This window comes from Ictalurus furcatus, chromosome 6 (assembly GCF_023375685.1).
Source record: "Ictalurus furcatus strain D&B chromosome 6, Billie_1.0, whole genome shotgun sequence".
In the NCBI taxonomy this organism is placed as follows: Eukaryota; Metazoa; Chordata; class Actinopteri; order Siluriformes; family Ictaluridae; genus Ictalurus; species Ictalurus furcatus.
Window position 1 is genome coordinate 13,960,542 of NC_071260.1, and position 13,191 is coordinate 13,973,732.

General features: G+C 37.7%; 1 protein-coding gene across 1 annotated transcript in view; it reads left to right on the plus strand.

Annotated features, from left to right (window-relative positions):
• Positions 1 to 13,191, plus strand: part of st6gal2a (ST6 beta-galactosamide alpha-2,6-sialyltranferase 2a) — a 50,645-nt gene that overhangs the window by 17,406 nt on the left and 20,048 nt on the right. Inside the window, exons 2-3 of the mRNA XM_053626597.1 lie at positions 10,070 to 10,122; positions 11,497 to 12,390. Of these exons, the coding sequence (XP_053482572.1) occupies positions 11,544 to 12,390 (847 nt within the window). The 5' untranslated portion in view covers positions 10,070 to 10,122; positions 11,497 to 11,543. The remainder of the gene's footprint in view (positions 1 to 10,069; positions 10,123 to 11,496; positions 12,391 to 13,191) is intronic.

Genomic DNA, 13,191 nt, shown 5'->3' on the forward strand with positions numbered 1-13,191 from the left:
TGCACTGGTACATTGAAATTTTGGAAACTTTTCACACTCCATCTATAGAATATAGGTTTGGTGATGGTCATTTTTCAGAATGATAATGCATCTTGCCACGGAGCAAAGAGTGTTAAAGCTTATCTTCAGGAAAGGCATATCAACTCCATGACATGGCCAGCAAACAGTCTGGATCTAAATCTGACTGTAAATTTGTGATGGCAATTTTAAAGAATTGGTCCATGACAAGGATCCATCCTTGTAATCGAGAAAGTTGGAACCAGCTTGATGGAGCATATTGTTTTTTCATTCATAATATCCATGCCTCAAAGAATTCAGGCCATCATAAAAGCCTGAGGAGGAGTAACAAGGTACTAATTATGTTGATTTCCATAATATTTTCCTCAACATTGAGTGATCCATAATTTTGAATTATGTTTCACGAAGCCAGAATGTTCGGCTATTAAAAAATATATAGTTTTGTGTCATATCTGTGATTTGTTTATTTGCTACGAAGTTAAAAAGCCGGGTGAGCATCCTCTAATTGTGGTGATTCCATAATTTTTGCCAGGGGGTTGTATGATGTCATCCTGTGGGTTACCTTTAAACGAGCTTTGTAGCCATGTTTTACACATACAGGTTTTGATCAGAAGTTTCGTACATTGCCAGAACTTTGTTGTCAGCTGTCAACTTTGTTTTCATAAAACTTACAACAATAAAATCATGCCAAAAAGTTTATAGCATAAATCCAGCTTGAGGGGAATATTAGTTGGAAATAACATGACCTATGTAGTTGAGAGTAATGAAAACAGCTGCACACATGATTAGACCACACTCAGACTTGCAGTAGAATATTTTACTACTGGATATATGCTAATGTGAGAAACTATCCATCCATCTTCTACAACTTACTCCTTCTTCAGGGTCGCAGGGGAACCTGGAGCCTATCCCAGGGAGCATCGGGCACAAGGCAGGGTACACCCTGGACAAGGTGCCAGTCCATCGCAGGGCACACTCACATACACACTCACATTCATACACTACAGACACGCCAATCAGCCTACCATGCATGTCTCTGGACTGGGGGAGGGAACCGGAGTACCCAGAGGAAACGGGGAGAACATGCAAACTCCGCACATAATGGGGAATCGAACCCCAGACCCTGGAGGCGTGAGGCGAATGTGCTAACCACTAAGCCACCGTGTGCCCTCATGTGAGGAAACTACTGCTTTTGAAATTACTACTACTCAATTTAATCTATCTGAGGGTGTAAGGCACATTGACTGTTTACTGTCTTGACCCAGAGTGTGGTAAAAAGCAAATAAGTTCCAAATATCCTATATATTTATTTGCAACAACAAAGATCAAACCACAAACCTTCACTGATTCAACTTTCTTTTTCTTCTTTTCCTTTTATGGTTCTAAATGATGCCTGACCATGATTCATTTACCATTTGAGTAAGTTTGAATGATGTTTTATGTAATTGAGTGGGTTTTCAGGTACTATTGCTATTGATTTTGAAGAGGGCAGTATGGTAGGAATTTAAATGCGAGTGCAATTATCTCTGTGACGCATATCCCCCATATCCCTGTTCTGCATTATCCTTTCCTGCAGTGTCGTTTACTTGTGAATGAGCACTCAACTGAAGGGAAATATTTAGCTCTGAACATTTTGCATCCTTTTTGCAACCTTTCTCTACCCTTTTCACATATACATCATCATCTTCCATATATTCACCAGGTTTATTACATGCAATTTTGCCAAAAAGTGTCAATTCAAACTTTATACTGCATCGAAAGGCTTGATGTGCTAGATGAGATTGCAAAAAATAAATCGTGCTATTTTTTTTTCAACTTTATGAACGATTCTTGATTTTGATTTCTATTTTTTTTAATTTATTTGATGTGTATTTATTACAAGTTTTGTATTTGTTAGAATGGACTTTGGAAAAATAGTAACAGCCCCATCTATAGCAAATAGTACAAACAAAGGTTCTTTTTAAATAAAGATTTTTTTTTTTTTTTTTTTTTTGTTTTTTTAGTCTAGTTGGTTGACCATGTGCTAATTTTGTTTCCTTCTAGAGTTTGTTGCAATGGTGTCATTTTGTTTGTTTTATTTCATTGCAGTTCAGTGTAGCCTTCAGGTTTGTGAGTTTTTATGCTTCTTGCTATGCCTTCCACATAAAGCTTCTTCACTAACTGACAGAAACATTTTGCTGCATTGACGTCAAAATTTTGTTTGGCATTAAACCTCACTTATAAGGGATTACTGCATTTCATGCTCAAGTTGCAAGGTAAAATCAGTACCGTGAGCCAGTACTTTACTAGAAGGAAAGAACAGAGAGATCATTTCATGCAGAGTCAGGCTGCATTTTCAAAACTAATTCCACTCTTCGAATGCTTTTTCTATTTGGAAAATGTATATTTCTAATCGAATATTTGCATATTTGTAGGAAGACATCCACATCCGCATGTTTAGAATTCTGCTTTACCTTCTGCTTTACCTTCAAAATCTGTAGACACAGACACACACTCAAACTTTTTGGTTAAGTGACCTTAAGTGACTGACTGAGAAAACCACCTCCTATTAGCACCTTCTATGATTCTGAAAACTGTGTCAGAACTCTTGCTCTCATTATACTCAAACTGAACACCTATCAACACAAAATGTAGTCATTCATAAAAGAAAGTGTCATTTCTCATCTTCACCTGCATAATGAAACAATTTATAATCCCACTATCAAGTGCCACCCAGAAGAGGATGAGTTCTCTTTTAAACCTGATGCCACTCAAGGCTTCTTCATGTTGAGGAAGAGTTTTTGCTGTCTCTGACTACGTTTACATGGAAAGCAGTAATCTAATTATTGACCTTACTCTGAGTAAGATAATAATGTGATTAAGGTGTGTACATGAGTTGCTTTTAGAATACTCCTTTCATGTACCCGTTTTACATGTTCTAGAACATAATTTGATTAACGGCACACGTCATTGCGTCACCGCGCCTCGACGTCCTCCAGAATTTCAAGTATCAACATACAGTTCGTCTTCGTTATGGTACCGTATACAGTTTTGGGTGTTTTTATTTAATTTTTTTACGAACGCTTTAAGTGCAGTTAATTATTTGTCATGCTATACGTGCAAATAGACAACTGCTTGAAGTCTTGGGCTGCGTCCCAAACCGCGTACTTACCGTCTATATATTAGCTGAGATACATGTATTTTTCCCCCACTACAGGCCTATAGTAGGCAAGTATGCGGTTTGGGACGTACCCGTACTCTCTTGTTCACCGTGAAATATTGAGCACTGCCGTGTGTGATCGTGTCGTGTCGCAAAATGCAGTGAAAACTCACACGACGTTAATAATGTGATTAAGGTGTTTACATGTCTATCATACACGTAGATAATGCGACTAAAACAGGAATACTCCACCTGTCTTAATTTGATTTGTGTTTACTTGGAGTATGACTTTAATCGGATTAAGGTAATAAAAAATGTCTGTTTACATGCTAGTTTCTTAATCAGAGTATTGTCTTAATCGGGTTCATATTGGATTATTGTTGTCCATGTAAATGTACTGAATGTTGCTTCTGTCTTGTTCATTCAGGATTCAAATTTAAATACAGATTTCTGTAAAGCTGCTTTACAAAAATTACTTATTATACTTAGTATTACACAAAATTAGATTAAATTCATAATTTATGGCAAATATTTTTTTCATGCATTTTTAAAGTATGTATAAATTAATTAAAGAAAAAACAACAACAATGACCATATGGGTATGCGAAACTGGTCTAATAGTTGTGTCAGAGGCAATTATTAGCTTGAAACTGCACCAAGTCACTTCGAACAGCATTGAACCAAAGCCTTCTGCAAAACCCCTAGAAAGTATACATTTAGACTATAATGTTTTATCTAGAATTCTGTTTTGGATCGTTATCATTTTGCAATCCATTATCTTTTGCCTGAAGGTTGTATTTCAAGGTCTCTATCATTTTAAGCTGCAGGACCAGGTGTAATAATCATATTGCCCATCTCTGTCACTCTGTCACCTGTAATGCGGCACAACCTCTTTGGCCCGACCCGTTTCCTGGAATGAGAAGATGGTGTGCGGCTTTCTGAGGAGTTTTAGGTGTCTCGTCCACCATTCTATCAGCATATAGGTACTTGACAAGCAAGGAAGTAAATGCTTAACTATACTACTTTAAGAGAGTTCTGTCTAATTGCCTCTAAAAGCTCACAGGTTGCTTATGCCCATGGTTTTCAATCGTCCTCTGAACAGATTGGTAAGCTCTTTAAATATTTGCTCCACCACCTTTTATTTCTGTGTCAAAATTAAAAATCAATACCTGTTTATGTCCTCTGAAGCAAATCGCTGTCTTGTCACGATGAAATTATTCAGCCTCTTAAACCTTTGTTGTGGCCTAAATCAAGGAAACCTAGTGCATGCACAATTAATTGATTTGTTTCTCTGGGCTGGGGTTTTCAGATTCAGCCAGTGTTTGTCTCCATATATTATTCCATTTACTGTTTGGACAGTCAGACCAAAAGGGATGAATAATGGATGTGCTGAAATGGGCTTGTTGCTAATGGAGGTGTGAATTCAGCCTTGGAGCTGATAACTTTCACAAGCTGCTGCTCTCCCACCCTCCATACATTCACAGCCACTTCATCCCACTAGTTTTATTTTCACTCTGGCTCTTCTTCCCTCTCTCTCTCTAAATCACTGGTAAGTTCCTCTGAGACACCTTTTTCACTGGGATACTCAAAAGGCACTACTGCAGCTCTGCATTCCCGCTGGCATATCCTTGTATCTCCTCCTTACTGACTCTGGCTTAAATTATAGGCAGTGCTTTGTTTAATTTAACATTTTATTCTAGCGTAATAAGAGGTTGTGCACTGCACTGTGTGTATCTACCAGACATGTTAAGAAGTCCCTGAGGTCCACGTCAAGTCTCAAGTCTTTGTTCTATTTTTAGCAATAGTTCTTTCATTTTACCCTCCACTATGAGAGCTTTTGAGGACTAAAAGGTGTGGCATTCAAAAATAATGGTCACTCAGAATGAAATTTTTGTGTCATTTTTATTGGAAATTCAGTTCGGTGCAATCTTATAGCATGACTAGCTTGATTACTCTCCCTTCAAAGCGCCCTTCGGTGGGGATTTATACCATTTGGAGTGCAGAGACTGTCACCACGAGAAAAACAACCAATGGGTGATGAACACGCGCCTTCAGATGCGTCACGCATGTATATAATAATGCTGGTTTGGTGTTTTTAGAGATTAATTGGTGTGATATTTGCTGCTGCATCACAAAGGCTACTGATAGGGAATGAATGAATGAGGAATGTGGTGTTTGATGCTGTCATGTGGGGTAGTAAGGAGCGAAGGAATCAGGAATGCCAAACCAAAATGACTTGTGTTTTTCACAAGTCTTTGTCTTGATGTCCAAGTTAAGTCGCAAGTCTTTATTTATTTATTTATTTATTTATTTATTTATTTATTTATTTATTTAAATTTTTTGGGTGACTTAAGTGTGACTCAAGCCCAAGTTGCAGACTCGAGTTTCCATCTCTGGTATCTACTATGTGTTAAGTTGGTTTGTTGTGTGCCTCTCTGCTGTCAACACGGTGCATGGCTTCATTAATTACAGAAGGGTGGCCCTCTGTTAGAAATAACAGAAACTAGAAGGAAAGGAATTGAGGAAATAAATCTGGGGAATTTGGACAGACATTAGGCGGAATAATACTATAATGTTTTTCAGTGGGTTACTCAGGTTTACTAAAAGTATTATGTTATTAAAGCAGAGTAATGGAGAGGCTGGAGTCTTTAAGACCCTCTCCAACCTCTATTGGTATACCATTTACAAGAATATGCCCCTATTTTTCCAGCCTGGTAACAAAATGGAAGGTGCCAGTTATGGTCATTTTCCAGGTTGTTCAAGGAAGCCTTTTATCTCTTTAGTTTTTCTCCCTTCTATAATTTGCATTGGGACCTTTTTTTTTTCCCCAAAGAGCTTTTAGTGCATTGAACATTTGAGTAAAATGGAAAATTTAAGAACCAATGTACATGATTTAGGGGCAAGAATATTCTATATAGTCCTTTTATATTAATGTAGCAATTCCCATAAAATGCAATGTTCATATTCCCATGGCTGTTTTAAGAATAGTAATAAAGCTGTGTGTGTGTGTGTGTGTGTGTGTGTGTGTGTGTGTGTGGATAAAGAGTAATGTGTGCATGTGACTGGGTTTGGGGTTTTGTGATGGTTGTGTGCTTGTGTGAACGACTTGCATAACGATCAAGAACAGCCTCACACAACACTTCCCATGCAGTGTGAAGCTTTCTTCTAACTACATAAATAATAGAGTGCTAGCCTCTTACATCCTCTTTTTTTCTCTTCTGCTCTTGCAGCATCCTGCTGCTTGTCACATCTTTTTCACACGTTGTGTGTGATTGGTTGTGTCTGTGGTTATGGCTACCTCACACCTGTGATGGAGGATCAGTTACATAATATAATGTGTAAAGCAGTAAATCCATGTCAGATCACTGGAGATATTAATTTCCTGTTCTTGTCACCCAGGAGTATTTAAAAATGTTAAATATCAATGGGAATATACTTTGTGTGTGTATGTATAAATGTCTGTGTGTGTGTGTGTGTGTGTGTGTGTGTGTGTGTGTGTGTCTGTGTGAAACCCTCTTTTACATTAGGTATCAAGTGATCGTGATTTTCATATGTGATTTGTGCTTGCTATTTAATGCACTGTGAACACCTCTGAGACAAGAAGCAAATCTGTTGTTTTCAGGCCACCAGCTTCGTCATGAAACTTACCTTTGTACTACTTAATCCTTTTCCCTAAGGGGATTTTTCTTATCTGCCCATCTTGCCATCTGTGGCCTTCATTTTAGTAGTCACTGAAATGGAAAATCCCCCACCACCTGTGCATAGCCATTCCACCACGCGACACACGCACGTATGCCAAAAATGAAAGTTAATGCTTATATAAGAGGTTCTTTTTTGAACCTAATCAAATATAATTCTCAAGCTTAAAAGAGCATCCACATATGAATAAAGCTGGGAAGATGAGCTAGTTACAGGTTGTTGAGTACACACAGCAATGTTGGCATGTAGATATAAAATGTGCATATCCTGCTGTCTACAATTTGTAAAGTGGTTTTCTGAGCTTTGTGTAGGCAAAAGATACTAATTCAAGCATGCCTAAAGTACTCATGGTTAATATGTACTTCAGTGAGTATTTTTGTTTCCTAACCAATGCTAAGTAATTAATTCATTAATTCTATGCCATAATGTATTTATTTTATAGCTTGAAACTGTCACTTTTATCTGTCAGGATTTTGACTGGTGCATCAACCTGATTACATTATTATTATGCCTTATTCACTATGGATGCACTTGGGATAAATGTGTACAATATTTACAAGATTTGCTTAAACAGACAGAATATTGCATACAAAGTTTATATTTTGAAGTAAAAATTATGATGCTCAGAGAAAAGATCACCTGCTTTTTAGGAGGAAATTTTTACACCAGCTGTTACAGTGTATGGGGTCAGCCCTATTCTTATTGCAACCATAGGTAATGCTAAGCAACTATAGTAAAGGGTGGTAAAAGCAAATAAACAGCTATTATGTCAACTTAAATTATTTATGGTTTAAATCCTAATTGTTCCCAATGTGAAAAATGACAAATTAATCAATTTTATCAATTTAAATTAGGGCTGCAACTAACGAATATTTTCTTAATCGATTATTTGGCTGATTTGTTTTTTTTTGTTTGTTTTGTTTTTTGTCCCCCCCCCCCGATTAATCACATTTTTTGACATTTGATTGTTGGTGTGACATTTAATTTGGCTCTCTGAATTATCTTTTGTTTATTTTATCCATCAATGCAACACTTGAACTTCTCTATCACTCATAGGTTTTGGCAAATTATCATTTCATTGGTAAATAAATTAAAAAAATCAATCCATCAATGAATGATCATCAGCTCAGAAACCCCAAAACTTCATGAGACCATGAGTAAGCAAAAATCACATTGAACTGATCTTAAATGGTTGAATCATAATCATGGAAAATAAGGAAAAATATTTCGCACTGAAAATCATGTAATTACCATCCAATGTCAAATGAACTGTCAGAATAATGCACTACACAGCAACAAGAGAGCAAACTTGCAGATCCACAATGATGTCATTTAGTGTTTATAATATTAACAATATAATTAAAATATGCCTATATAATATTGATATAATTTGTGTTGTTGCAATAGATAAAGCAGTACTGAAGGACAACCCCAATTCCAAAAAAGTTGGGATGCTGTGTAAAAATTTAAATAAAAACAGAATGCAATGATTTTGCAAATCTCATAAACCCATATGTTATTCACAATAGAACATAGAAAACATATCAAATATTTAAACTGAGTAAATGTACCATTTTAAGAAAAAAAATAAGGTCATTTTGAATTTGATGGCTGCAACATATCTTGAAAAAGTTGGGACGGGGCAACAAAAGGCTGGAAAATAAATACTTCTGCAAAAGGGCACAATCAATTTGTTTGTTTTACATGTATATTGATTTGTACAGTATGTCACCACTCTTTCGATCATGAAAAATGCAATATTGGATGGATTTGATTCAAATCAATTGAGTAACTTGAAACTTGAATTGATTAAAACCAAAGACAAACCAGATACTGATTAAATACTTCATATGCAATAAAAAGGGGGTAAAAGTGGTTTTCTGTTCATGGTGCTTGGCTGGGATTTTTTTTTTCTTTTTTATTCTGTCTTTCTGCACCTCATTTCACCTTTTCTGTCCTCCACCTCTGTGTGGACTATCGTAAACAGACGTGGATGACTGAAAACATTGCAAAACCTGTAGGGATGCACCGAAATGAAAATTCTTGTCCGAAGCCGAAGCCAAATATAATGAAAAACTTGGCCGAAAGCCGAAGGCCAAATACGGTTACGTTTTTTCACGTTTTTTCTATTTATTTTGCCATTTTTTTCACCATTGCATAAATTAAATAGTCAAAATGTGCTTTTTACTGTTTTGTCTTGCTTTTCAAAGAAAAAAATCAATTACAAAACTACAGTTTCAAAATATTTATTTAACACTGAACATTTTTTTTTCATTCCAGCAGGCATAGGCTACCAACAAGGCACAATATAACATTAAATAAATAAATGAGTAAAATAAAATGAATAGCCTATGTTAGGCCTATAACTGACTGCTGAAAGAACTTAACACTCTGTAGCCTACAACAAAAAGAGCATTAAAAAGTGCATTGACAAGAGTGCAAAAAATGTTTTTATTCTGTTATATACGGCTGATTATATTGGGGATATTTACCACTCGCTCCCCTGTACACCTCGCGGAGTATTATAGTAGATATAGTATAGTTAGATACGTTGTTAATGTTATGTTCCTTTATAGATTTAGTTAGTTTAAACTATAGATTAGTTCATTTAGTCCCCGCTGGTTTTTCCGCTCCCAGTCCATAGTACTAGTTCACGTTTTGTGTTTTGATCCTGCTTTCTGTGACCGTGACACTGATTCCTGCTTTGCCCCGTTTATGCCCGTTTGCCGATAGCCCGATAACCCTTTGCCTGTCCTGGCTACGTTTTTTGGATTACGATTTGTCTGCCTGCCTTTAAATAAATACGTCTTTACCTGCTTCCGTACTCTACTCCCTTACGTCTCGCGACGTGCCAGAAACATGCTCCGGAACAGAAACAAAATAAACGCACATGTCCACAGTAAACATCCGGAGAGCACGTAGCTCGTGCATGCGCGCGCCCCCTCATCAAGGTCTCACTCTGGTTGCTAGGCTATTTTGTCATCGCGTCATCAAACACGTCATTGTTCGGTCAAATTTATTCAGCTTTTTCACTTATTCGGCCGAACACCGAAAATGCTTTTTTTGCTAATTTTGGTTGCTGAACATTCGGTGCATCCCTAAAAACCTGTGTATATACATTTATATTTACTGAAAGTTACGAGCATTTAAAGTTTTCTTTAATTAGGTCAGTACGGTTTCAAACCTCCTAACTGGATCCATTTTAATTTTCAGAGCCTGACTGTATGACAAAGGGATGGCATCAAGCCAATAGGATATCAGCTGAGGTGAGAATTGTACTCTTCTGTAATGTTCTTTATTCTTTCTTTTTCTTGTCACCTCTGTTTCCTTGCTCTATTTTGCATGCCAGAAAAATTTGAAAAGAGCTTTTAAAAAGCTATAGAAACAGTAGAGTGCACTGTACAACAACAGAGGATAAGACTAACCATTGATCTGTAGTGGTTTGCGTTTTATACAAAAGTTCCTGTTTTGAATAAAGCTGTATCAGTTACAATCCAGAATAGTTGTACGTGTCAGACCACTGCATTATAGGAAACTCGGAGCATAACAAAGAGACAGTGACTCCTCCATTACCTCCATTCAGATCTCATATGTTTACCCAAGTCCCCTCCAAAAGTATTGGAACGACAAAGCTAATTCTTTTTCTTTTGCTATACACTGAAGACATTTGGGTTTGAGATCAAAAGCTGAAATTAAGATGATAGATCAGAATGTCAGCTTTCATTTCCTGATGTATGAATCTAGATGTATTAAACAACTTTGCAGCTTTTGTTTGAACCCACCCATTTTTCAAGTGATCAAAAAATATTGCAACATGTGTTTGACAGGTGTTTCTTGTTGCCCAGGTGTGCGCTGTTAGATTGATTGTTTAAACAATTAATAGCTCTGAATGTCTAGTCTTAGTTTGACCTCTGGGTTTTGTCTGTGAAGACAGTATTTGTTCTTGTTAGAAATGATAAACCAACATGAAGACCAGAGAGCTGTCTTTGGGAGAATAGCAAGCTATTTTGAAGCTGAGTAAAGAGGGAAAATCTGAGCTATTGCACAAGCATTGGGCGTAGCCAATGCAACTATCTGGAATGTCCTGGAAAAGAAAGAAACCACTGGTTGTGAGAGTTATGAAGAAAAACAAAACAAACAAACAAAAAAAACAATTCGGTGACATCAACCTGATTTAAACCTGTATTCTGTGGGTTATTTGTGATATTAACATAACAGTTGATGTGAGACACTGTTTCATTTAAAGGTGGAATTGCATTTTGTCCCTGTCCCCTTTAAAGCCTATTGTAAAAAAAAAAAAAAAAAAAAAATCAAATATAAGATTACTGTTAAATCCAGTATTAAATTATGAAATCTGTGTCGTTGTCCTTGATAAGACCGAGACAAAACATATCTAAACCACTTTATAAAAGGCATGCCGTTACATTTGTCTTTAACTTATCTTTCATCTGTCCATTTTGCCCTCGAGCATTACTATTCTTTTTATGTGTGAATTATTTTATCTTATAAATGGAGCACAAAAGCCATTCTCACTGTTGCAATGTGATTAACAGCGACTAACAGCACTTTCTAAGAATGTATCATTCCAGATGTGCCTTAAGTCAATCACTTTAACCAAACAAACCTGTCTTTTTAATCAGGCCCCCTGCTGAGCTCTCTCCTGTTGGGAACAGAGGGCTCCTGGGAAATGAAGGCCAGCATGAAGCAGTGGCGTCTGGCGCTGGGGCTCATGCTCACCTGGGCGCTGCTCTTCCTTGCCCTCTTCTCCTACTTCATGGAGTCACGTGTGGATGAGGCCATGGCGCTCTCGCATGCCGATACGCGCCGCCTCACCTCTGTGCAGGGCAACACTCGCAGTGCTATGATGATCCCTCGCCAGACTTTGCCTGCCACCTCAGCATCCACAACCTCCAGAGCTCAAAAGGAGCGGATACCCAACAGCGAGCAGGAGGCCTACGTTTACCCTGATGAACATAACCTAGCAACCTGGTCTGTAAGATCACGCTCAGGCACTGCAATTCACACTGTTGAAAAACAGGAAAGCAACCAAACCTTTTCTCAACTGGTAGAAGAGGAGGACGAGGAAGAGGTGGTGGAAATGATTGATGAGGAAGACAGGAGCAGAAGGAATCAAAGAAAAACCAACAATTGGTTTGATTCCAATCCAGAGGAGTTTTACACTATTAAGTCAACGTCAGTGGTGCAGCGTTTGTGGCAGGGCAGGGCCTCACTGGACATGCTCAGTCCACGCTTGCAGAAGGCTGTAAAAGACTACATGAACGTTAATAAACATGGAGTGTCCTACAAGGGCCGACGGTCAGCAGGGATGAGTAGGACACGCCTTCTGTGTGAGATGAAGAGGAAGGCCAAAGTGAAGACACTGAATGGGGAAGAGCGACCCTTCTCTTCACTGGGCTGGCAGAAGATCGTACCTGCTTTGCCCCTTGAGCGCCTCTATGGCCCAGGTTTCGGCTCCTGTGCTGTAGTCACCTCAGCTGGTGCCATCCTCCACTCCGGACTGGGAAAGGAGATTGGTGAGTAGACGGATGTCTTATAATTAATGTTAACACTACTACTAACTAATATCTATACTGGTGAAACTTGTTTGTTTGTGTACTTAGTTACTTACTGACTGGGGCCTTTCCCACATATTTTTTGAAAACATAGTTTTTGCAATTCTGTTTTCATGGAAGTGAGAAATTCATTGGAATTTAGTGCACATGACAAAGTGACTTGACTCATAAATATTAATAGCTGCATATTGAGTAGAAAAGGTGAAATTCATCTTCAGTAGCTGTCAGGGTCAGGGTTGGACAAACACAGGATTTATGCGTGACCTGACAATGATGTGGAACTACTGCTTAATGTTAGACTTGGATCGTACCCGAAATATCCGTTCACAGAACGAGTTGTAGCACCAGAGCTCCACTAATATTGGCACCCTTGGTAAATATGAGCAAAGAAGGCTGTGAAAAATTGTCTTTATTGTTTATCCTTTTGATCTTTTTGTTTAAAAAATTCACAAAAATACTCTGCTCTCATGGATATCAAACAGTTGCAAACAACACACAGGTGTATATAAAAAAAATCTTTGTTAAATATAGGTGTGCCACAATTATTGGCACCCTCTTAGTCAATACTTTGTGCTATCTCCCAGATAACAGCTCGGAGTCTTCTCCTGTAATGCCTGGATATGAGCTTTCTTTGCTCATATTTACCAAGGGTGCCAATATTAGTGGAGAGCACTGTATCATATTCTGGCACTTTAGCACAAGGGTGTAATATTACAAAAAAGTTTGATTAAATTACAATCACATTATCAAATAAAAAATTAC